The sequence below is a fragment of the Magnolia sinica genome, chromosome 1, assembly GCF_029962835.1.
Source record: "Magnolia sinica isolate HGM2019 chromosome 1, MsV1, whole genome shotgun sequence".
NCBI lineage: Eukaryota > Viridiplantae > Streptophyta > Magnoliopsida > Magnoliales > Magnoliaceae > Magnolia > Magnolia sinica.
In genome coordinates, this window is record NC_080573.1 from 52,508,739 (window position 1) to 52,535,213 (window position 26,475).

At 40.3% G+C, this 26,475-nt stretch overlaps 1 protein-coding gene across 1 annotated transcript; it reads left to right on the top strand.

Annotated features, from left to right (window-relative positions):
* The first annotated feature begins 18,402 nt into the window (after positions 1-18,402).
* LOC131249578 (tubulin beta chain) lies at positions 18,403-25,025 on the top strand. Its single transcript, XM_058250381.1, has 3 exons — positions 18,403-18,910; positions 21,644-21,913; positions 24,163-25,025. The coding sequence occupies exons 1-3, from the start codon at positions 18,517-18,519 to the stop codon at positions 24,834-24,836; spliced, it is 1,338 nt and encodes a 445-aa protein (XP_058106364.1). The 5' UTR covers positions 18,403-18,516; the 3' UTR covers positions 24,837-25,025.
* Positions 25,026-26,475: the final 1,450 nt, after the last annotated feature.

Consider the following 26,475-nt stretch of genomic DNA (forward strand, 5'->3'; position numbering starts at 1 on the left):
TAATTCGATTTTTAAGGGTAAAAAAGGGTCCCAAGAATTTATTCCAACGACCGAGACTACCTATCCCACGAATTTAGAATATTAAATGTTATTATTAGAATAAGTTTCAACATTTACTGTTGTTCTTATTATTATTATTTTAAATTGAAATTGCATGGCCTACCTCTAATTGGAAGTATTTCACTAGGTAAGTGGACCACTTGGAGTCCCATACCTCATCCTTCAACTAATTTTAACAGTTAAGTGAGCCACACCAAGTGAACGATCCACTTATCAACTCTCCACATCCTAATGATTCAAATAATTTAACTATTGAATTGACTCATCTTTAGTTATTAATAGTCTTAGGGAACCTAAGAAATATTTAGGTGTGATCTGGTTGTCAAATATGGGAGTAGATGATCCAGTTTGTGTTTCCAAAGGATGGATAATCCAACGGGATGTTATAACCTAATGAATGGTGGATTTTGTGATCCATAGCTTTAAATCTATGATGGTCGGTTAGATTTGTCTATCCATGAAATTAGAATACTAAGAATAGGTTTTTCTAACAATGTGATGGTCTGTCTTTAAGAATAACGGATGGTTAGCTTAATGTATGGGTGTGGACTGCTTTAAATGGTCGAATTTTGACTGGAATGCACGTGAATGTTCGTTTAGGCTAGGTTTGTACTTATAGTAAGTTGGGTTACTCAGTAGCACCCGAGTGTGGAAAAGTACAAGGCGTTACAATTGTTTTTGGTGGTATGAACGTGGAGAGTCTTGTAAAAGACAACTCATTTTTCACAGGAGAATTTCCTTTATCTTTTCTAGTCCATCGAGCAATTGTGGTAGAAAGAGTTGGGAAATCTCACAGAGTAAAGAGATAAGTAGATTATCTTGGGTCCAATGAAGGTAGGGCCGGTGCAGGATTTTGCTTTGCTGCATTATGTGTAATTGGCACTCTAATCATATGTAATGGAGTTGGACTGGTGGTTGTATGAGATCGAGCCCTTGATTTCTTCAATGACACCATGGTCCATTCTTCTTCATTTTCCTACAGTATTGGTGATACAAAAATCACTTCAGTCATGGCCTGTAGATTGCTATTGATAAGCAGGATTGGTTGAGTCTTTAGATTTGAATATTTAGATGATGCACGTTCATTGCAACATAATTGATGGCGAACCTTGTGAGTGTGAAGTAGAAGACTGTTTGGTTGGAGAGAGGGGCCATTGTAATCGAAGCTTTAATGATTTAGAATTCCTATGAGAGAATTAATTATATGTCAATAATATAGACTAAGGAAATGTACAGTTTATCTTAGAGATGAAGGGGAGGATGTTCCTGTTGAGAGTCGTCATTTTATCGTCATAATGACGCCTCATAATGATAAGAATTCTCCCAATAATTTCTAAGTTATTCTTGAATAGCTAAAGTTTTCCAGTGGAGTCGCCATTTTATTTTGATAAGAAATGAAAGTATCTCAATTAGAGAATTTATTTAATAATAACAAAGGAAGAATGAGAGAACAATCATCATAAGATATTTTATTGACTTTAAAGTTCATTTACATCCTCATATCTCCCTTAATTCCAATATAAAGTGTACAAGTGTAATGAAATATTATATTAGAATTCATCTGAATGTTAATTTTGACAGTATTTTGGTTTGCAATGCACCCCTCTTAATGAAAGAGTCTTTATGCAGATTCAATGATCCACTAAAAGTCCTTTGACTTCTCCTTTGCTTTAAAAGCTCTTAGATTTGAAGAATATAATCGAACTTTGGGAGGAAACATTAAAGAATCATCTAGAATCGTCTTTCGGAAGAAGCCTTAAATCACATATTGTGTACATAACCTCACTATGCACATAACAGAGCTGTTGCGCCACACAATGGACTCATGCATCTCCATTGCATGTAGCGCAATAGCTGTCCACATGCGTCTATTTTCTTCTCTCCATCATTGTGTAATACCTGGGAAGAATCTTGGATCCTTTGATGGTTCTCCTGGAGCTCTGGAATTTACGAGTGCTTAAAATGAAGGAGGAAAGGGGTATTTATTGACCACCACATGTGTGAACCTTCATTCCTGGACAACTATTCTCCATTATGCAGGTGTGCCTACTCATTTCACCCCACGCAATGGACTAGCATCTGGTTCAGGCAATGTTGTTGTTGCAAGCCGTGCAATGAATCTTCAATGCACGGGCGCAAACAAGTTTCCACTTCCTTTTGATTCCTATTGCTTTCTCCATTTCTTTCTTCTCAATTTTATGCCCCAACAGTAGTCCCATGAAAAATAATTAGCAAACTTTTTGAGCAAAATGGTTAACTCCATTTTATCTTGGGGTCTAATAGCCCGCTGATAAAAGTAGGCTTAGGATCTTGCTCAGTCCCTAGATTCACTTCTACTAAGGAATCTTAAACCTAGGTCCCGGAGTCTTCTATCTTATTAGGAGCTTCCCTTAATTCCATGTCTTCTTCATCAGTCAAGACGTCTATATCAGTCACATTCGCAAAACAGTTGTCATCGACATCCTTCAAGCTTTCTTCAATAATTCTTATTCTAGCCATGAAGTCGGCTATACGTTAGCCATCTTTCAACATATTAATCATGAGATTTATTCGATGGTAAAGTGCAGAACAGAACAGAAAAGAATAATATCCCTTGACAGGCTAGTGATTAGGTAGATCACTTCCATGATATCTTACACAATGCCATTTTGATTCTTTTTTACAGATATCCCAGTGGGTCTGGCATGCTTATTTCTTCTAGTAAATTGAATTGGCTCTCTTACTTCGCCATAGTACTATGCTTCATTTGCATTCAAAGTGCCCAAGAAGGGTTTATTGTCGGCTAAGACTAATTCAACCTTGTCTTGATTCCAGAATATTATGAGCCAATGCAGGGACGATGGGATACATGCAAATGAATGAATCCAATTCCTTCCAAGTAGAGCATTGTAACTAGACGAGATGTCGACCACTAAAAATGGAGCCAACACCCTTTTGGTCCTAACAATCAAGTTGACTGGCAAAACTCCATGCATTTTTGTAATGTGGCCAGCAAAGTTACCGACTATTACCTTAGATGGTATTAAATCAATCATTGTCTTTCCCAATTTTGGCATCATTCTTAGTGGGGGAAGATTGACGACAACCCGATTGTCAACCAGAATCCTTGTGACTGGGTAACCCCCAAGATGAGCCAATATATACAACGACTTGAGGTGTTGTGTTATGTCGTGGGTGAGCCTTTCTATGACCACCCTTTCTAATGTAGCTCTGGATTCCACCGTGATAGTGTTCATATGTGGTGATTTGTCCACTCATGGTCCCCCTTCCATTGTTTCTTTTGGAGGAAAGAAAGCATGTTGTATTACCATAGGAGGACTGATTTCCTTTACATCGCCTGCAATCTTAATTGGCTAGGTGTGCTTGGCCTAGAGACTAGAAGGTAGGGTAAGTACCATATTATAATGAAAAATGATAGGTGATAATGTCGCAAACACAATCTCAAAATGCGGACATTGCCCCTAGTATTTCTAGACTATCTTGCATATTAAAATTTTTGTTAATGTGCCCAATAATCTCGTCAGCCATAGTGGCCAATGGTATGACAGTAAGTGAAGTCACCTACAACGCTTCAACAGTCATGTAATGCCTCGGGTTTTTGAAACCTGGGTATGTGACTCGTTTTCTAAAAACCCGAGTGTTAACCTTTAAAGATAGACAAATTCCACGCATATTTTTTTCTTTTCTTTTTATCAAAGTTAGCAGTTTAGCGGAAGAGAAACAAATCAAGCATAAAGGAAATTTTCATACACATTCAAAATATATGAGTAGCTGCCCAAAATAACTTATACAAACCAATGTCTCTATACTAACAAATATAAGAAATACACAACTTAACACATCAGAAATAATAAAATGCATATAAACTTAGAGCAATAAGATCATGCAACTCCTCTTGGCAGATACAGCCATGCATCCCTAATAATTGTACCTTGCTCATGATCAATCTTGACATGAATATTATTTAAACCATCTGCACTACTTGTCCGGTTATATATTCGGTGAATGAGTGGCCAGCTTAGTGTGAATTCCCCTCAAGATTACACACCATCGCATTAGTTAAGCATAATTGTAAACAAAAAGACATTTAAAACAATACACAATGCAGTCATATTAAATGCATGGATGCATGAATGCACATCAACTAAGGATGCTCATCCAGTTGGCTTTTGTGAAAAACCTATGCATGTGGCCGGTGAACAGTGAAAGTACATCCCATATGTGTGTAGCGTCAAACTCACCAAAAGTGGGCCGATATTCGGTGGTTTGGGAACTAGCGAAATGATACCACAACTAAGGCCTAAGGGCACATGCTACAACATCTAAAATTAGCCACCTGTCATCTCCCGTATGCTATAAATGCATGATTATCCCAACCGTTATTATTATGATTACAACCAGCTAATTTAAGAAGGCTCAAAGGTCACTACGAGGGGCTCGTAAGCTAGCATAGACCGACAGCTCAGGCATAGTGTTCTATACCACCATTCCCGGCTCATGAGACTCTAACATTGGGATGTTTAATGAAACTTCATCGACTAGTGGCCAATCATAGTTCAACAAGTGGAAATTATCATCGTATGGTTGTATAAAAATAATACATCGAACCCACATATGGCAAATACCAAAACTAAGCCACATAGGAAAAATAGCAAAACTAAGCCACTTAAGGCAAGTATGAAATCAAAGCCACATAGGGTACATACCAAATCGATGTGATAAAAATATCGTCCTCAAAAGCCATGTAAGCACAACGATCCATGGAAGGTAAGCCTACATCAATATTCACATCATTTAAGTAACTGCTAGGTCGAAGGTCCAATATAATCACAACCAATCAAGTTACATCCCAAGTCTGGATGTACATATATAAGTGGGGTTTTCCACTAATAGATGTACCAATTCAAGTTCCACAAGCAATCCACAAGTAATCCACAAGCACGAGAAAATGTACAAGTGCAACATACAAATGTTCATGCAAGATAAATATTGAGCATGTAATCTAGAATTTAATTCCAATGACTAGCACAAATAATTATGAAATAAAGATATCAATTATTAACCAAAATTAAATCAGAAACTATATCTTAAGCTAATGGGAAAATGAAAACTGAAGGGGAAGAAATTATCACCTTGTGAGTCGAATTGCCTACTGATGCTATTAGGAGGCATGTGCACCCTTAGAGTCGAATCCTCTTGCCTAAAGATGTGCAGAGTCAATTTGGTTATACTAGAATCAGATACAAGTCAACTGAATGTAGACTCAACTATGGAAATTGGGAAAACTAATTCCCTACACATGAATCAAGATGAGATTAATAAATTAAATTCTATTTCAACCCTTAACGAGAGCTCACCTTAATATGGAGTTGTCATGACTTGATTTCAAAACCCAAACTCGAGTTTGGCACAACAACTTATTACAATATGAACTGGACTCAACTATGCACTATCTCATTTCTTAATCTTTCTTCTAAACAAGCCCAAGCAGTGGGTCTGGTTGGACCAGATTCATCTAACCCTAACAACAACCCAGCAAGCAAATGGGTCAACCCCGCTAGGACTCCACAATCGATACTCCCCTTCCCATCTACATTCTTCTTCTTCTTCGCCCTTCTCTCTTTCCTTTCTTCTTCTTCCCTTTCCTTTCAAAACGTGTCTTCTAACAAGTGTGCTGGACTCAACAAAACTGGACCTGACTCACACATTCCAACTCGCTGAGTTTCTGCCGAGTCGACTCGGTAGCAGTTCCACTCTCGTTTCTCCCATTTCCTCTTTTCCTTCCTTTCGTATTCTCCTTTCTTCCTTTCTTTCTTTGTTTCCCTTCTTCCTGCTGGAAACATCCAACAGTGGATGTCAAGCCTGGCCTAACTCGGTCAAGACTGAGCTTGGTTCGGGTCACCTGATGCAATGGTGCAGTGCAGCACCAGCTTAAACTAACTCTCTCTCTCTCTCTCTCTCTCTCTCTCTCTCTCTCTCCCCCTTTCTTCTCCAAGGACGTCCAGTAATGGACTAGACCCAACCAGACACTGCCTCAACTCCAGTCGAGCTAAGTCGAGTTGGTAGCGGCGCAACCCGCCTTGTCTCTCTTCTTCATTTCTCCTACCCGCTTCTCCCTTCCTCCTTTCTCCTGCATCAACCTACCAAGCCTGCAATCCAGCCTAGACCAAACTCGGTTCGAGTCAAGGTGGTGTAGCAATAAGAGAATGGTGGGGAAGGTGAGTTGTTGTTAATGGTAGATAATGAACGCCCATGTCTTTCTTCAAAATGATGCCTGGGAATGGTGCAGACAGGCCAATGGGATCTTAGAACATGATTGAATTGAAGCTCCAGGGAGGTTTTTTTGGTGGGTTTGAGTTTGGAAAGAAAAGATGGATTTTTGAATGCAACCGTAAAGATAAGAGGGGAGGGCATTCGAATAGGATATCTAGGGCTTCCTTGTGTTAAAAGTTATCCTAATGGACAGTTTAGATTGATCCAGAGGAGTTTTGAGCAGCGGATGGGAGGCTGGGATCGTACCAGCACACCAATGGATCCTCACGTGGCTGCTTTCTCTCTCTCCATCTCTTTCTATTGTAAAAACCCTAGTTTTAAAGGGTAAGGATCCTCTCAGTGGAGGGCTGAGATTTCAGGAGGGGCTGCAACACAGATTACCAGCTTAGTAATGCAGCAAATTTCCATTTTCAGCAATGCAATTGCATGTAGGTGGTATTGCACTTGAAACTGTGCACATGCATGGGTGCCCCAACACTTGGAGACTACTGTGTTTGGTTAGAACGGAGGACCGCACTTGATGGACAGTTTGGATCTTCCAGCCAGGCAGTGTAGGTGGGCTACTGATTGAAACACGGAAGACTATCCGTCCGTTGGCAGAAAACAGAAAGGAAGGAACTTCCTTCTTTGAGCATTCCTTGGTCAAACCTGGTTTGACCGGGGCTGTGATTCAATGCACAGTAGGTACATGCTCCTTTTGTGCACTTGCACTTCAAGGTGAGGCCCATTGTGATGGTTACATGAAATCTACATCATTCATTTGCTTAGGGGGGTTCTAATTGAGACCCCTAGCTAAATCGTTTGCAGATCCAACACTCGAGTGGGCTGTGATTACTGATTTCATATTTGATTAGTAAATTGTGGGGCCCACGGAGGTATTTTAACAAATCTAGTCCGTTCATTCATTTAGCAGGGTTATTTAGGGCAAGGGATTAGATGTGTGGCCGATCAAAAGGTCCAAGTGGCCACGCTATTGAATTCCAACGTAAATTGTGAATATCCTTTGCTTTGACGACTAACTCCTTTCTAATTCTAATCCTTATTGTTCTTAAGGGTTCCTAAGGCTGCTGATTGAAACTCATTAGTTAAATTCACTAGCATTTGGTCTAGAATGCAATCTAATGGCGGACTTGCTTGATGGAGCTATGTAGACTTGATGTGTGGTGGATCTTTAGATTTAGGTCCTTCAATCAATGTTGAACGGTTCAATTGGTTTATTAAAGAGACTAAGATCCTAAAATAGATGTCTCTAAAGCTGTGATGGACTATTTTAAATAACAATTGGATCAATGGCTTGTTATACGAGTGAAGGTAGTACTAGTTAGTTAAGATGGATAGATTCAGAATCACTGATGATGATGCGTAAGGTGAGCTACGTGTGTTTCCACACAAGCTTGTGCTAAATTTGATTTAAATGCTAACACCCAAGTACTGGAAAGTATAGTGTGTTATAGGTCACCGCTAGTCTATTTACCAACCACTCGTCCCATGAGAAGCACTCATTGTTGAGATAATTAGATAGATTATCATAGTCATCATTATCCCTCAAACCAACTAACCCACTAGGTTGGGCAATATCGTTCGTACCTTGACCACATAGCATAAGCCGTAAAATTGTCGTGACTGTGTTAGTAGTTAATTATTCCTCCAGATGGGGAATCCTTCATAACAATTGCAGTTGTTCTACTTCCAATCAAGATGCACCCTCAACCTTTGCCGACTCTTTCCTCATAATCGCTCTACGCCTCTAGCAATGATGTTTATGAGTTCGGATCATTACTTATAGAACAACTGGAAATTTGGGGTGTGTGAGCCATTTCTCGACTCACTTCTAAGTCGAGAGTTTTAACCATCCTTTGATTTGATGCTCTGTCGTGGGGGTAACTATCAGGTGGTGGAAGAATTCCTTGCACCCGATAATGATCACCTCTTTTAGCCCTTCTTAGGGCCACGTGTTGACCTTGCGTCCATGGTCGAGGAGGCTCTCCCGAACCCATGTAGTTCTCTTGGCACATCAGTCACACAATTGTGAACCTTGACCGTCTTGCCGAACCATGCTCAATCGCTTGGTGGTTGATGGGGAAGGTTGATATCATCCTTGCCCTGGCTATAGTAACACTCCTTTGTAGTTAGTTGGGCCAAGATCGACCCTCTGTTGTGGACGATCAACCATTCATAGGTTTTTTGTGGTCAAATTGACCTCACACTACATGGTGAATCAACTAATATGCTTGATGGTTGATTGGCCTAGATCACCCAAAAATAGGGAAAAGTTCGGTCGATAATTCCTCAACAATGGATGTTGTCGGTCAATCCATTTAAGATATGACTTATGATAAACAGGGATGGCGCTCGGATGAGTACTTCGCCTGCTACTTCTGGAACCATTTGTATGATTTGGTCGAGATCCACTCGCGGAGGTTCTGTCATTGCTAGTAGATTAAGAGTTACTTGGTTTCTCTTGGAACAATAGGTACTTAGGGAATTGCTAAAAACTATGCCCTCTTGGCAAACCCTTATTCCAAATTTCAGAAACGAAATTCCTAACTTCTCACTCGAGTTGTTTGAATTCAGCAAGTGGTAAAGCATTCCGTACCTCCTAAACTGGAATTGGTGGTGGGTTCCGCTGTGAGGGGCATCAGTGGTGGCTAAACCACATTACCGATAGAACTTCTCTCTGTATTATACTACATTGCAACATGTGTTCTTTAAGCCATCATAGCCATGAATTAATGCATGCCTCAATCTAGCTAGCCATGTATTTGTTAGTATTCTTAGTTTGAATACGAAATTGTTTAGCCCAACTTTTCCATATTCTTGAACATGTTAGATACTCAATTATACATCTTGGATTACGATTGTTCTCATCAGGAGAAATGGTTTGAGAGGTCAAAACCTCCTTCTTAACTTCCAGTACTAAGTATCGAACTACTATTCAAATTTAAAACTTCAGGGGCTACTTAAACTTACATGTCCTTAGTCAGAGGTGGTGCAGTTGGTGTGGAAGGTTTGACCCCAGTGATTCAATTATTCCTTTCATTTATATTTTTAATTGGTAATGTCATGATGATAAATAGAGACAGGGTCCCACCGGGAGTGCCAAAAACCTAGATGCTCCTTTAATCCACAATATATACGCATGCCAACCAAGTAGTTTAGTGTCCCACTAGGCATGCCAAAAACCTTCTTGGTGCTCGATTTTCAGTTCTAGCCACATGATAAGTTTGGTATTGCAGAATTGAATTTGCATCTCAATTGAAACCAAACAACTATGACCCAAGCGCCGAGATAGGTAGATATGTAGTATATGACCGAGATCAAATGAGATCGGTTGCCAATTCAGCCACTTATTCAGTATATAAATAGGATCATATGATATTCAGAGGGTAGGGTTCATCCTCTGATGATAGGTTACACATCTACTTTCCGTACGAAAGGACTTTTCAATACGAATAAAAGAAAAATAAGAAAGGAAACCTTTTAGTCAGTTGCGAAGAGAAGTTGCAAAACACCTTCCTAGATGGAGAACTAAATCTAACATATGAGCATAAACCCAAATTATGACTAAGATTATCAGCTACTTGACTAACATTATGGATTACACTATGGAATGTAAATGATAGGTAAAAAGTAAAGGATTACACTAAGAAATATATTTAACTAACAAAAAGGTAAAGTGAGTGCACTAAGAAATGTCAATGATGGGTAATTGGAATATCTATCTGATGCAGAGATGACTGTGATGAGGTCGAGCATCATCTCCCTCAAGAGGATAATTGTTCTGAATCCACGGAACTTCTCTAGACTCTTCATAGAGGCTTCTCGAATCCACGAGAAAGAAAGCAAACAAAATAGAAAATAAATTCTATAAAATTCAAAATTGATTAATTGATCAAATGAACAACTTCACAACCCTTTACATACGAATACTAAGCAATGGGAGAGAAATCATAAGCAAACTACAACTAAAACTCGTAGAATTCGCAACCTACTATAAATAGTAAACTTACTATTTATAGACGGTCGTGATGTCCACTAGTGCGCAAGGTTTTCGGCCAAAAATATTGAGTGTCCTATTTAACTTCACTAAGTTGTTTTTCTAATTATTTTAAGCTTTTTTCATGTTGGGTGCAACTCCTAAAGCCCAACAGATGAAGAGTTATAATTAAACTAAAACTTACTATTTATAGTAAAAACAGAATTAAAATAGGGAAATGACCGTCGATCTAGGAGTATTTTGCAAATCCAGCTTGTGCAACTTGGCATAGTGGGGTTGGGAGGCTAAAGTAGCTTGTTCTACCCCAAAATCATATATTTTATGCTTGATAACTCATTCCGGATTGTGAGATACGCTCGATCTAAGGTCCGACGGTCCAGATCACTTCTGTCATCGACTATGCCTTTTCTGATCCATCTTGGCCATGAAACTGTCCGTAACTCACTCTACATCAGTCCCCTCTACTTCAAAAGAACTCGTCCTACTCTGGTTTATGATACTCGGTTGGGTCCGCAACGTTGAAAGTCCATGAGATTGTCACGTCATCTGGAAGATCAATAATATAAGTGTTGTCATTGATCTTTCGGATAATTGGGATAGGTCCAATCTTCTTATTCTTCAACTTATTGTACATCTCGGTCAAAAATCTCTCTTTACACAGATGAACCATAATGCAGTCACCCACCTCGAATATTTTTTATCGTCGATGCTTGTCCGCTTGTTCCTTGTACTTCTCATTTGAGGCATGTAGCTTGGTCTGCACTTACACATGAACGCCCATGATCCTTTCTACTATATGTTCTGTTGTAATGCTCATGCCTGGGAGCTTGGGCAGAGGGACCAAGTTAAGTGTGTGGTGAGGCACTCGTCCGTAGATAATCTAGAATGGTGATTTCCCTGTTGAGCCGCTCAAAATGTTGTGGAATGCAAACTCTGTTTGAGACAAGGCCAAATCCCACAACTTCAGTTTTTCTCTTGAAATATAGTGAAAGATGTTTCCCAACGTGCAATTCATAACCTCGATCTGCCCATCAGTTTGTGGGTGGTAGGCGATGCTGAATTGAAGCCGTGTATCGAATCGAATTCACAAAGTCTACCGAAAGTGGCTAATGAACTTCGTGTCATGATCAGAAGTAATGGTCTTGGGGACCCCATGTAGCCGTATAACCTCCCTGAAGAATAGATTCGCCACATGTATTGCATCGATGGTCTTCTTACATGGGATAAAGTGCCCCATCTTGGAGAAACGATCTACCATCACGAACACCAAATCCATCCCGTGTTGTGTTCGTGGGAGACCAAGCACGAAGTCCATAGATAAATCCTCCCAAGGACCATCAGGCACAGGTAACAGGGTATAGAGGCCCGTATTCTAAGATACCCTTAGAGGTCTAACAAACATGAAAAGGTTGTATGACTTTTCTCACATCAGGTACCAATTGTGACCAGTAATATCACTCTTCCACAAGAGCTCGTGTCTTGCCTTGCCCAAGATGTCCACCAAGGCCACCTCCATGTAGCTCCTGAATAATCTATTCTTTCAAAGAACTTTGGGGGATGCACAATCGATTCCCTTTGAAGAGGAAACCATCCTATATATGAAGGTTACTGGGGTGACCTTCTTGACACTTCATCTAAAAATCTTTGAAGTCCTTGTCCTCGGCATACAGCTCCTTGAGACAGTGAAAGCCAACCACCTCGTTGCTCATCGTAACAAGTAGTGATGCATGACGACTAAGTGCATTAGCTACCTTGTTCTACTACCCTGACTTTTGCTTCAGAACGAACGTAAATTCCTGTAAAAATACAACTCATCTAGCATGTACACGATTCACGTTAGTTTAACTATTAATAAACTTTAATGCTTGATAGTTAGCATATAGAACAAACACTCTTTAAATCAGATAATGCTGCCAATGTCGCAACATCTAAACAACTGCATACAACTTAAGCTCATACATCGACCACTTCTTTCGGGCTTCGTTGAGCTTCTTGGTGTAAAAGGCTACTGGCCTGCCTTATTGTGATAATACTTCTCTAATTTCGACGTATAAAGTGTCACACTCAACCTCAAATATCTAGTTGAAATTAGGAAGCACCAAGACTAATGTTGTGGACAAATGATGCTTAATCTCATAAAAGCTCTTGTCAACTTTCATGGTCCACTAAAACGGTCTTTTTTTCATGCAATCTGTAATAGGATCGACTATTATGCTAAAATTTCACACGAATCGATGATAGAAGGTCGTCAACCCATGAAAACTCCTCACCTCATGAATGTTTGTCAGGATTGGCCATTCCCTAATGGCTCGTACCTTTTCATCGTCCACACAGATGCTCATGGATATTACAACAAATCTTAGAAACAACAAGTTGTCTGTTAAAAACTACACTTCTTTAAGTTGAGGTACAACTTGTTAATTTGTAGGATTTGCAACACCCGCCTGAGATATTTCCTACGCTCCATCTCATCCTAGTTATATATTAGTATGTCATCAAAATATACTACCATAAATCGGCCAGTGAATGATTTTAAAACTTAATTCATCAAATGTATAAAAGTACTTGGTGCATTGGATAGGTTGACCAGTCACTCATACAACCCTTCCTTGGTCTTGAATGTCATTTTTCACTCATCACCAAATCGAATACGAATCTGATGGTACCCGCTCCTTAGGTCTAGTTTTGAGAATACCTTGGCTCCTTCTAGTATATTAAGCATGTTGTCCAACCGTGGTATTAGGAACTGATATTTGATGGTAATTTTATTAATTGCCTGACTTTTGACACACATGCGTTAGCTTCCATCTTTTTTTTTACTTTAATAATGCTGGTCCAGCAGATGGGCTCATGCTCTCTCTCAAGAGACTCTTATGGATCAATTACTTCACTTGCCCCCGAAGTATCTCACACTCCTTCGAACTCATCCGATAATAAGGATGGTTGGGCAGGCTAGCCCCAGGAACAAGGTCTATGTGATATTGGATGTCCCTCATGGGGGACAATCCATCAAGTAAATCTTTAAGCCAGACTTCTTTGAATTCGTTTAGCAATAGTCTTAAGCTTGGAGAAATGTTCGAGGGTTCCGATTCATTGCCCTTCACCACTACAACATATACCTTGCTGGTTTCCTTAAATTCCTTTATAAATTCTCAAATGGTTAAGAGGGAACTCCCCTCCACTTTAGAGGCTTCGAGGTGGTTCTTTGGTGCCATAGGGGCAAGGATTATTTTTTGACTATCCTTAACAAATATGTAGACGTTGTTTCGTCCTCGATGGGTCGCATTACAGTCCAACTACCAGGGTCGACCGAGTAACATATGACATGCATCCATGTTGACCATGTCGCAAAGTATTTAATCCTTATAATTTTTGTCAATTGAAAATAAGATAGTGCATTGTTCAGTTACCTTAGTCTCGTTCACCTTTTCCAATTGAGTATGGGGAAGGATGTTTTGTCATTGGCAGTTGCAACTTGTCCACCATCACCCTTGAGATGATGTTCTCGCTATTACTATATTCTATGATCACATCATAGACCTTTCCGTTGACGGTGCACCGAGTATGGAATATATTGTATCGCTGTGAATGTAATTCTTCCGTGGGGTATACAGCAATCGCCTCACAATTAGAGATTTGCCATGATCCTTGCCCATCAATTCATCATCATCTACTATTTCTTCAGTAGCATGTTCATGTTTATCAAAGCCAGGTTCTTCTTTTGCGGCCTCATATTCAGTGCCCCTTTCATTTATGGTCAAGTGTATTGCATGATGTTGAGGACAGGTGTTTGATAAGTGGCTTAGTTGGCCACAACGGTAATAATTATTCGACCTTAGCTAAGCATAAGGATTTGAAATCTTACTTAGGCCCACTGTTGTGGGTGCTGCACGTTGAGGTCTAGATGAGCTACTCTCTATATCACGATTTGCGGTTATAGGAGATTGATGACATTTTTCTACTGGATCTTTTCCTTGTGTCAGCACTGGATCTTACACGGGACCCGTCATGGGGAGACGAGTTGAACGATAGGGCTAAGTAGGAACTCTTACAAGTTACATTTCTTCCCTACCTGCCAATTAAACTGCTTCATCCATGGTCTCAACTGGGTACATCTGAACTCGGTCTTGAATTGTCGGTCATAACCCACCTATAAATCGTGCCACCTTCTGTGACTCAGATTCTGACAGATCATTTCGTGTTGCCGACCGCTGAAATTTTTCAGTGAATATGTGACGGTTTGATTTTCTTATTGGTAATTTTAGTATTGCTAGAATAATATCTACTCATACTCACTGGGGAGGAATCGTGATTGAAGAAGACGTCTCATCCGTGACCATGATTAAATGGGCACCTTATTCTAGCGGGCTCGTGAGAGTTGCAATTGCTCATACCATGTAGAAGCACTAGATTTTAATTTAAACACTACCAATTTTATTTTTTTATGATTTGGCATGTCCATATAATCAAAATATCTCTCTACTTCGGCTAGCCAATCGAGCAAATCTTCTATGCATAATAAACTGTTAAAACTAGGAAGTTTAGCCTTACCTCGATAGTCTCTTTTAGCACGATCTAGATGACCGCCTTCATGGATTGGTCGTCGGCAAAACCTTTATTGAGATCCTCGTCGCTAGAACTTGAATCATCTGGTATACCCCTATGGTTTGCTACTGGTAGTGCTTTACGAAAATTGGGGTTGTGCCGTACAACAACCATAGGTTGCGAAGCACCGCCTAGGGCTCGGGGTGGAAGTATTGCATCACAAGATGGTCGACGGTTGCTTGTAGCCTTTGCATGGTCAACTAACTCTTCTAGTGGAAAGCTTCCATTCTTTTCGTAAGATCACGAATCCATGGATTACCATTCACAGGATTTTAGATCATACCTTTGTTATTTGCCATCGGCCCGAAGGAAATCCTCGCTTTGATACCAATTGATGCAGGGATGAATGTGATGAGGTTGAGCATTGTCTCCCTCAAGAGGATATCTGTTCCGAATCCACAGAACTTCTCTTGACTCCTCATTGAGGCTTTTCGAATCCACAAGAAAGAAAGCAAACAAAATAGAAAATAAATTCTATAAAATTTGAAATTGATTAATTGATAAAATAAATGAGTTCACAACCCTTTAAATAGGGATACTAAGCAATGAGAGAGAAATCAGAAGCAAACTACAACTAAAACTCCTAGAATTCGCAACTTACTATTTATAGACGGTCGTAATGTCTAGTAGTGCGCAAGGTTTTCGACCAAAAATAGTAAGTTTCCTATTTGGCTTCTGTAAGTTCTTCTTCTAATTATTCTAAGCTCTTTTCACATTGGGTGCAACTCCTAAAGCTCAATGGATGAAGAGTTATAATTAAACTAAAACTTACTATTTATAGTAAAAACGGAATTAAAATAGGGAAACGACCATCGATCAAGAGGTATTTTGCAAATTCGGCTTGCATAACCCGACGTAGTAGGATTGGGTAGCTAAAGTAGCTCGTTCTACCTTAAAATCATATATTTTACACCCGATAACTCATTCCGGATTGTGAGATACACCTGATCTAAGGTTTGACGATCCGGATCACTTCTGTTGTCGACCGGGCCTTTTCTAATCCATCTTGGCCATGAAACTGTCTACGACCTGCTCTACATCAATATTGGGTTTGATTAGGTTGATATGAGATGATTTCTTTTGTTGAATTTACTTCTTATTTATAGTTTTAAGTTGATCATCTAGATGCTTCATGCGTTCTCACATTTGTCGTAACCCTTTAGGGCCTGTTTAGCCGGGGCGAATCCCACGGGATTAGGAGGGATGGGATGGATTTTAAGGTAATGATGGTGGTGTTAGTGGATTGGTCTAAGATTTATGGGATTGCTATATCCCGAAACAAGTTCACCGTGTCTGTTTGGCACGCCTAGCATATCCCTGGATTTTAGCTTCCAATCCGTCCAACCAAGAATGGGATTAATTTTAAGGTAATGATGGTGATGTCAGTGGATTATTTTAAGATCCATGGGATTGCTTATATCCCAGGACAAGTTCACCGGGTCTGTTTGGCTCGTCACGCATATCCCGGGATATCGTGATCCCATCCCTCCTAATATCGTGGGATCGATCCGAACAAACAGGCCCTTAACAGGTCTTAACCCTTTTTTGCTTATACTCCTCTCATCCATCATAGTAACTGCTTTTGCACAATTGCTCTTCAATTGATCACTTAGTAGATGACGTGGCGTCATTCGCTGTGCTCTAATTGTATTATTGCAGAATCCTATTAGTATATACTCAAAAATCTCCAAATACACCATACAAATCCATATGGATCACCCGCAACTTGCTGTGATTGGCTTTCGAAAGAATTAATGACAATGAGAATGAACAATACATTGCCTGATCATTTATGGAAGGAGCCAATAAATGAGATGGATCTAATTATCAACTAGACTACTTCATAAGAAGTTTGATTGGAAGGTTACCAAATATAAAGTAGACTACTTCATAAGAAATATTGGGAATTGAAAGTTTACCATTGAAAACTTTCTGTAAATCACAGGAATTAATGATCAAGATGATATTTTTGCTTTCTTTTATCTAAGTTTGCCCGATGTTATGAATAGATTGGATGGCAAACAAACATTATAGTAGGCCTTAGGAAGGTTTCAATGGTGGGCATCATTATCTCCATGGTTTCCAATAGTGTCATCTCCTTTAAGATTTGAATTTGTCTCATTTTTGGATTCCTACCTTAAAATGAGCTAACAATATAAATGCACAACATGGATAAAACACATACATTATGGTGGCTCGACATAACTTTAATAGCAGCTAGCTGGCAAGTGCTGGCGTCTCCAGCCAAACTGCGTCGGTTTGCAAGTGCTAGAGTGGCACAAGTGTTGATGCAAAAATTTGGGTCACCCTCACCAAGCCTTGCGCACTCAGAGTGAACCCTGTTCCTGCACAGAGCAGTAAACAAAGGAGACCCTGACTCAAGCAAGGGACCTTCCGATGCCAAAGTGAGGCTAAGGAAACTAGGTCTAAGCAGTGTAGAGTAGAGTGGGGGTGCGAGATCTTGCGTACATAATTTTATAAAAATGTCCTGTATTTATAACTGAGGGACACAGTGAACGTGTCTGACAATCTCGGCATGGTCATAGCCATCACAAGAGTATTACGCGGGAGCGGTAGTCGGCAGTTACTCGGATATTGTGCGCCGGGCATATCGCTAGTCGTGCATTACTGGTTTTATACATTAACGTCACTAATCAAGCTCCTATCTGACTTGACCTCCTGGTTCGGATCCTGCCTAGCGACTCGAGTCGGGCCCATGGGTAAGTGGATTGATGACACGTTTAAGTAGAGGATCGAGTCGAAGAGAGGAGATGGATGGATCGGCTCGGACATATTGCTGCTACTTCAGGGTGATCCTTACAGGATTATAAGAAGATCGGGTTGGCATAATAAATCTACTGGAGCCCTCGGGTCGGTTAACCTAATGCGGCTCGGTTGTATGCTTGTTCCACGCTTTTTAATCTTGTGGGGCCCACCCAGCATATCCCTGTTCAACCATTACAATGACCCAAATACTATAAATGAAGCATACATAAGTCTAACGGTCCACTATTTTTGGGCAAGGAAACATACATAAGATGGGATGATTAATGAAAAGCCTGTTAGTAGAGGTGGCAATAGATTTGGTCTGGTTCGGCACAAGAGGTTGCATTGCACATATTAGTCTAAATATAGATGAGAAGGTTAAATATCAGCCCTTCATTGGTAGCGGCTGGAAACGTTATTGGCGGGAAAAAATGTACATGAATTCATGACCGGCGACATCCATATCTAACACTAAAAAAAGCCAACCTGAAACGAAGCCATGTTCGAAATACGCAGATCCGAACCCGAACGTTCCGGGTCGGGTCGAGTTTTGCTACCCCTACTCGACGGTCACCCCAGCCCCCGAGTTGGGTGAGATTGCAGGAATCGAATAATACGCGCGCGAGTACCCTTTCCATTTATCTTCCTCGCACTCTTTTCCGGTAATTCCCAAACCCCCTTATAAATACCCATTAACAAACCCCCTCTCCTCACCTCTCTCTTTTCCCTTCTCAGGACCACCATCGTCTTCTGTCCAGTTTTCCGTCAGATCTCCGTCAATCTCCGTCCAATCTCCATCCATCTCCGTCAAGAAAATGCGTGAAATCCTCCATATCCAGGGCGGCCAGTGCGGCAACCAGATCGGGGCCAAGTTCTGGGAAGTGATCTGCGACGAGCACGGCATCGATCACACCGGCAAGTACAGTGGCGACTCCGATCTCCAGCTTGAGCGCATCAACGTCTACTACAATGAGGCCAGTGGCGGCCGCTACGTCCCTCGTGCCGTCCTCATGGATCTCGAGCCCGGCACCATGGATTCCGTCCGGTCTGGCCCTTTCGGCCAGATCTTCCGCCCCGATAACTTCGTCTTCGGTCAGTCGGGCGCCGGGAATAACTGGGCCAAAGGGCATTACACGGAGGGCGCTGAATTGATTGATTCAGTTCTTGATGTTGTTAGGAAGGAAGCCGAGAATTGTGATTGCTTGCAAGGTTCGGAAATTTTCGGTCTTTCTAGTTCTTTTCTTCTGTTTTTGGATTTTTGTTTGATTTTTTATTGTATTATATATGGTATCTTTCAGATTTGTGGTTTTTTAATTTTAATTTTGATTGTTTTGGTGGAATCTGATGTTTGGTGTTGGATTTTGTGATTTTTTAAATTTCTTCTTGGAATATTCTTTTTTCCCGTTTTTTTCTTTCTTAAAAATCCTTTACTGCTTTTCTTTCTTTTCATTTTTTGGATTTCTTGGAATCAGTGTCTGAAATTTGTCTGATTATGTTCGATGGAGATATCAGTTTTGGCAATCGTAGGGAGGGAGGAATGGTAAAACGCTACGAACAACCTCCCCACATGGGTCGATGTGGCATGGTTGTGATATCTAGACCATTTCTTTGATGGTTTTCACTGGCATTGTTCCACGGCTCAACAATCAGATCGATCGACTTTACTAGCATGCCACAAGAGTATAGATGAAAATGGATTGTTGAGAAAGTATTTAGTAGCAGTCTATATTTGATGCTTATGTGCGGGCCCCCAATAATGTGAATTGTCCTGATTTTTTCGCTAGGCACATTCACCATATGGCCAGACTGATGAATGGCCTAGATCTTGCTCCCTACTTGCTCTTGTATTTGAGATTTCCTGTTGTGGTCTTGCATGAGCATTGTATTAGTACGATATGGACCTCGAATGCAAGGCCCCACTAAATCTAAGTCCATCATTTAGAATAAGCCTAGATCAATGAGTGAAAGCAAATTATCTAACCCTGATGGGGTCACTTGGAGATATGAATGTCAGGACTGTTGGTTGACAGAAGATTCATGAATTTATGGTGGTTTGGTATGCCTGAAATTAGATACTTTTAATGGCCGAACTGCAAATGCTGTTTCAAGGTTTTGTTCCATCTTGATATCGTTGAACAAGTTAATAATATGAGAGTATTTACTGTGTTAGAACTTATATATATGACTTTTATTTTTTATTTTTTATTTTTAAAAAAAATATTTATACATGCACCTGACACGCACACCCACGCACGCGGTAGTGGGATTTCACCACCTATGGGTAACGAACGCAAGACCTCGTGTTGAAACTCCTCAGAGCACTGAGGTAAGGACTCGAACCCACTTATACATATGGCTTGATATATGTGATATGTCTGATATTTGTCAATCCATACTGATCCTTTGGGTAATTTTTGCAGATGCTTTGATGGCTAGATTTTAAATCAGGAATTAGATACACCCTCCTATGGATCAATATTTGATTTATCCAGAATCGAGGAGCATGGCTGTCGGACATTGCATCCCAATCTACAACAACAACCTTCACAAACCTACCCTCCACTTATTTAGCTAAGTTGGGATGCTCCTGTTGCATGGTCAAAATAGGACAAAAATAGTTATTTGGCCTCACAATAGAACTCATCAACTTAGTGAAAGCTGTTAGAGTAGCGTGAAAGACTGGCTAATATGGAAATCCTTAACCGACCAAGCTGGTAGCAGATTGGATGATAACCGAGATAGATTTTGGCCATAGAAATGAATGGGAAGGGAGCGGTTGGGTCAAGAATGCTACAAGATTGTCAGAAGTTGATATCGTCAAGGGCCACTGTGTGAGTTAGCAGAGCACAGTAGTTATCATTCTGTATAGGAGGAATTTTATTATTTTTTTTCTTTTTCTGATGGAATAAAGTGAAATCCTTATTGCTTCATAAGTCAACCAATTCCTCTAGCGTTAGAAGTCGGACTTCATCCAGACCATTTCTTTGATACTGTACGAGAGGATTTGCACGTGCAGTTGAAACCTATGCTATCAAGAATCTGTAATAAAACTGTTACTGTCAACTGCATTGGATGCCTTCTCAAGATCTAGTTTGTGTGCCATGTGCTGGAATTTCTCTAGAAGGTAGAGACAGACCTCTAGCCACTGCAAGCCTACCATCCCATCTACGATCTGTATTTTTCTTGCAAGTCTACAGCTTTGTTGGAGATGAGGAGCTGCATTGTTTGTTTAGCTCTGTCAATGTCCTGGTCCTAGGTTTGAACCTAGATTTTGAAATGGTTAGGCTGGGCCTTTTTGGGATGGGCTATCTCATTCACAGCTCCAATATTTCTCTCAATCGACATGTTGCTAAACATAACGAGGGACCCAATGTTGTCAAAGTCCATTGTATCATCACTCCTTGACACAATAAACCAAAATCAAACTTCAGAGCTTTGTAGGTTGCATTTCTATATTTACATCTTTCTTCCTTCTGTTATTTTAGATTTTGGTCTTAGCATGTGTCATCATCGTTAAATTCCATGCTCCTTGAATCCTACATTCCCTCGTGGATTGGTTTCTTCACATGGTTGAAATCATCTCATTCTCAAATTTAGAGTAACAATAAATGTAAACATTGATCCATGAAACTACGGGTATAAGTTAGATTGTCATCAAAGCATTGTATAGTTACAAAGCAGTTTTGGTAGAAACCTCTTGGTAATAATTGTTCTTATTAAGAATTTCGTTTCCTGTTTAGCTCTCTGCCCAGAACTGGGCATTAATTGCCAACATAACTGGATCATCTCTTTCTTATTACTTATTCTGTAACAAGGCTCTTTCATTTAGCCATTCTGAGAATCATATTTGTTGTTTCAATTCTGCAATGCTTGTGTGTGTAATGACGTTCTTTCATTATTACACATTAATTACATATTTATTTGTTTTTGAAAATTTAACAGGATTTCAAGTCTGTCATTCTTTGGGCGGAGGTACTGGATCTGGCATGGGAACCCTTCTCATCTCCAAGATCAGAGAGGAGTATCCAGATCGCATGATGCTGACATTCTCTGTTTTTCCCTCGCCTAAGGTCTCTGACACTGTTGTGGAGCCATACAATGCCACTCTTTCTGTTCATCAGCTCGTTGAGAATGCTGACGAGTGCATGGTTCTCGACAATGAGGCTCTCTATGATATCTGCTTCCGCACCCTTAAACTTGCCACACCTACCTGTGAGTTGAAATTTCATGATGTAACTGTTAGTAATTACTTTACAGTCTTGGATGTTTATTGTTTCTCTTGCCTTTATGTTTATGGAGAAATCAGAATTGTTAGATAGTCTTCAAATTTTTTTAAAAAAAAAAAAAAAAAGCTGAAGTAATTTGGCTGAAGTTGAACAATTTGCTTTAGAAGTTTGACCAAATAATTAGAACTCTCGAAAGGAAGCGATTCCATCGCCCTGAATTACTTTGCTTCATGTGCATACTTTTCACATATTACTCTGCACAAAATTTGTTGGTTGTAATCAACCTATGTAATAGAGACTATTAGATAGCGCATGATTGTAATAAACCTATTAATAATCTATTACATTGCGCCAATGAGAGAGCTTTGTGCTCTTGCTGCCAATCCCAAACCCGATAAAGGAGGTTTGCATCAGGTTGGCAGCTGGTGTCAAACTTATGCTATAACTTCCACCATGAATCTGAACAATATGACATTTGTGGAATGTCGGAATAAGATTTGTGTAGTTGACCCCAATTATTTGGGATAAGGCTTAGTTGATGCTAATGATGATGATGATGATGAATGTTTCTTTCCAAGATGGCACATCTCCTGCTTATGACAGAGCGTATTGGGTTTTCTTTATGCACTGCTGCTTGTTCATTTCTGTCGGCAATACCGTCTTGCACCTCATGTTCATCACCGTCTCTTTAGAGGGATCCTTGCTATTTTAGGTAGCCTGACTTAAGTTTCTTTATACTTAAGGTAGCGCTTCTATTTGCATATTTTAGGGTGCATTTGTTTCAACCAAATACGTTGAAATCTGATGATATTTTGCATATATTAGTGTGCATTTGTTTCAACCAAATATGTTGAAATCTGATGATATTTTGCACCAAATTAGAGTGATTAATCATGAAATATTATCTATACTATAGGTAATGTGAGTAACTTTTGGATATTTTTGCCCCTCGAATTAGATGTGGGAGGGAAAATACTCCTGTTTTTCATTTGTGTAGCCCTTCAACCTGAGGGCATCTTTGTACTTTCAACTCCTTGAGAGTTGCCTGCATCCACTTCTTCTTTGCATGTGGCCCATACGGAAGACAAAGTATTAGGGAGCCCGTGCCAAAAAAGGCTCTGTGTGGCCTACTGTGATGAAACTGTTACATCCACACTGTACATCTGTTATGCTGGATCATGTTATGATGTTGTACCAAAAACAAGACTTGTCTAAAGCTTGAGTGGGTCGCGGAACCGGAAAAAGGTGGGTATGGGTTGCCCACCTAGCCTGCATGCGTGAAGCTGCACCTTTACGTCAAGTCTCTCCCTGTTTTTCTCTCCCATAATCTCTCCATGTGCATTGCACGTGCCATACCCCTAGTGAAACTTATTGATATTTGTTGCAACCAAATGCAGCCTTACATAGAAATAAAGATTAAAGGAGTTATTATTCAAAAATAAAAAATAAGAAGAAAAAAGATTGAAGGAGTTGATGATAATTAAGGTAGTTCATGCCTCTGTCCTTTCTATTAACCTGTGGAGGTTCTGAACTTGCAACTTAATTTTCTTTTACACTAGTAATTTTCATGTTTCGACCAAAATCTAGCCTTTATGCTTTAAGAAGGAAGAGTTGTTGGGAATCTTCTAGCATGCTTCCAGATTGTTGTTAACAGTAGTTTGTTCATTGTTCTTTTTTTTTTTAAAATAAAAATAAAAAATTAATTTTTATTTTTTTATTTTTATCTTTCTTTCTTTTGTAATGAGTGAGCATTGCAACACACAACATCTAGTATGTATGTCTGAGTGTGGCCAGTGTGGCTGCATTTTTGGCTGATCCGAAAGATCCACCTGATCTGAAACATCCACCTGTTGGAAATGATTGTGGATGGGCTATGGTACAATAAACATATGGTTGATCTCCATCAGTTGATTGATGGCACTTGGATGGTTGTAAATGAAACTAATTAAGGTCTGGATTCAATCGGAAAATTAGATAGACTAAATGGCCCATCCGCAGGAATGGTGCCAATGAAATGGACCGTTTGGATAATCTGGACATGCATGCTCATGGGCTCTATTCAGCAGTACATGCTGGATGTGTGCAAACTATGTCTCAAATGAGATGGCTATTTTATTTTTTAAGTCCATCTTTTCCTTAGTAGAACTTGAATTGATAATTCTGATAATTGAAGGTGTGCTGATTGATGCTCCCATAGTCTAACATGTACTGTTTCTTTTGATCTCCCTGCCTCAGTTGGTGATCTTAATCACCTAATCTCTGCCACAATGAGTGGTGTCACATGCTGCCTCCGTTTCCCTGGCCAACTAAACTCGGACCTCCGGAAGCTTGCGGTGAACCTGATCCCTTTCCCCCGTCTCCACTTCTTCATGGTTGGATTTGCACCCCTGACATCAAGAGGCTCCCAGCAGTACAGGGCCCTGACTGTGCCAGAGCTTACCCAGCAGATGTGGGATGCTAAGAATATGATGTGTGCCGCTGACCCTCGACATGGCCGCTATCTGACCGCCTCGGCCATGTTCCGTGGGAAGATGAGCACCAAGGAAGTTGATGAACAGATGATCAACGTCCAGAACAAGAACTCTTCCTACTTCGTTGAATGGATACCGAACAACGTCAAATCCAGTGTCTGTGATATCCCACCCAAGGGGCTGAAGATGGCATCAACGTTCATTGGTAACTCAACGTCGATCCAGGAGATGTTTAGGAGGGTCAGTGAGCAGTTCACAGCTATGTTCAGGCGCAAGGCTTTCTTGCACTGGTATACTGGAGAAGGCATGGACGAGATGGAGTTCACTGAGGCTGAGAGTAACATGAATGACTTGGTGGCCGAGTATCAGCAATACCAAGATGCAACCGCAGATGATGAAGAGTATGAGGAGGAAGAGGAGGAAGAGATAGCAGACTGAGGTATTTCCTAGTCCGAATTCTCCTCTGTGGGGTTCTGGTGAGCACGTTTGATATCGTTCTGTATTCTGAGATTAGAATTGTTGTGTGTTTATTTGTGCGCTGTCTGTACGAATGGGGTGGGTTTTATGATTTCTAGCTGAAAATTTCTAGTGATATTAACATTCTATGACTATTGCTTTTTTCGTGCTTGGTGTTGTCTGCCATGGTATTTTTATCTAACTGCATCTCGGTCCTTTTTTTCTCCTTGGATGGGGATTTTTTGATTTCAAGCTAATATATATTTAGGGCCTGTTTGGGTGTCCCTCCAAAAAGAGAGATGCTCCTTTGCTCTCCGAGCACCGTAAGTTTTATTACTTCTATTGCATTTGGACACTTAGCAGTCTAATCCATTAATCTATACTGTTCATTAGGTCCAATGCACATTTCATTGCCTACCATGAAAAAAAATACACTTATCTGCCAAATATTAACCATTTGACCAATGGCCTTAAATACCGACGGGCCAGAATGATTTACCCAAAAATATCTATGCAACAATTTAATTCATCTATTTGTTAGGGACTACTCTGGGTTGCATATTATTCTTGAGAATCTTTGGATAGTTAATTGTAACCATCTCATCCATGGCTTAGAGAAAGGATGGCTACAGAAAAGAAGACCATATCAAGGATGGAACTGATCATCCGATCGGAGTTATTTTGCATGGTAGCCCATCAAATGTATTCTGAATTTATTGGACAGTTCAGATTCATTGATTGGACCGTCCAAGCTAACCAACCCTACTAGGAGCACTATAACTTATAGTCAACTGGGATACGGAAATTAGAAATCCAGTCTTTGCTTGTGTTATAGACCTCGGTCATTCATCACACTACCCTGAGAACCTTGTGCCAAAAGTCAGGTTAGTCAACTCATCAAGTGAGCCATTCGTACTGGACAGTTGGAGTTTCTTATGGGTAAAAATGAACTGGTACGAGTAATGGTTGGCTTGGACATTTGTGCATGTTGGATGGCAGGTTAGTGCCAGTCATGATCAAAGGATTCCTCAACTGTCAGAAAATAGTAAACTATCGTATGAGGTTTGTCCACCCGGCAGATCTACTCGTTAGGAGATCAAGTACTTCCACTTCTTTTGGAAGAGGATGGCGACGAGCTCTCCCAGGGACTCTATCCATGCTTGAGCTATGGTTAAGATCTCCTGCAAAGGCCTCCAAGGCACAATCATGTATAGAACCAATCATGCCATGCTAGGAGACTTGCGAGAGACTTCCTGTATTGTATGATAAGATGAAGATGATGATTTTTCCCGTTTTCTCTTATGTTCTACCAAAGAGAGCTCAGTCTTAGTGCTTGGATACAACCTTCAGGGGTAGATCAGTAACCTACTCAAATGTTAAGGGGAAGCTAGACCACAGTCCATTAGAGAGCCTAGGTCAGGGATTGTGTAAGTTAGCTCGGGTGCTCGACCTCGGTCTCTTACTACATGTGTTTTTTAACTCCGACCACTTGATCTTATCGTCACTGATAATCTCGCGAAGCGGTTGAGAAATAACTACTTAATGCACGCTTATGATTCAGGAAGCATTTCTCTCCACGTAATCGACTCATGACCTATAAATAAAGGCCTCATCTACTATG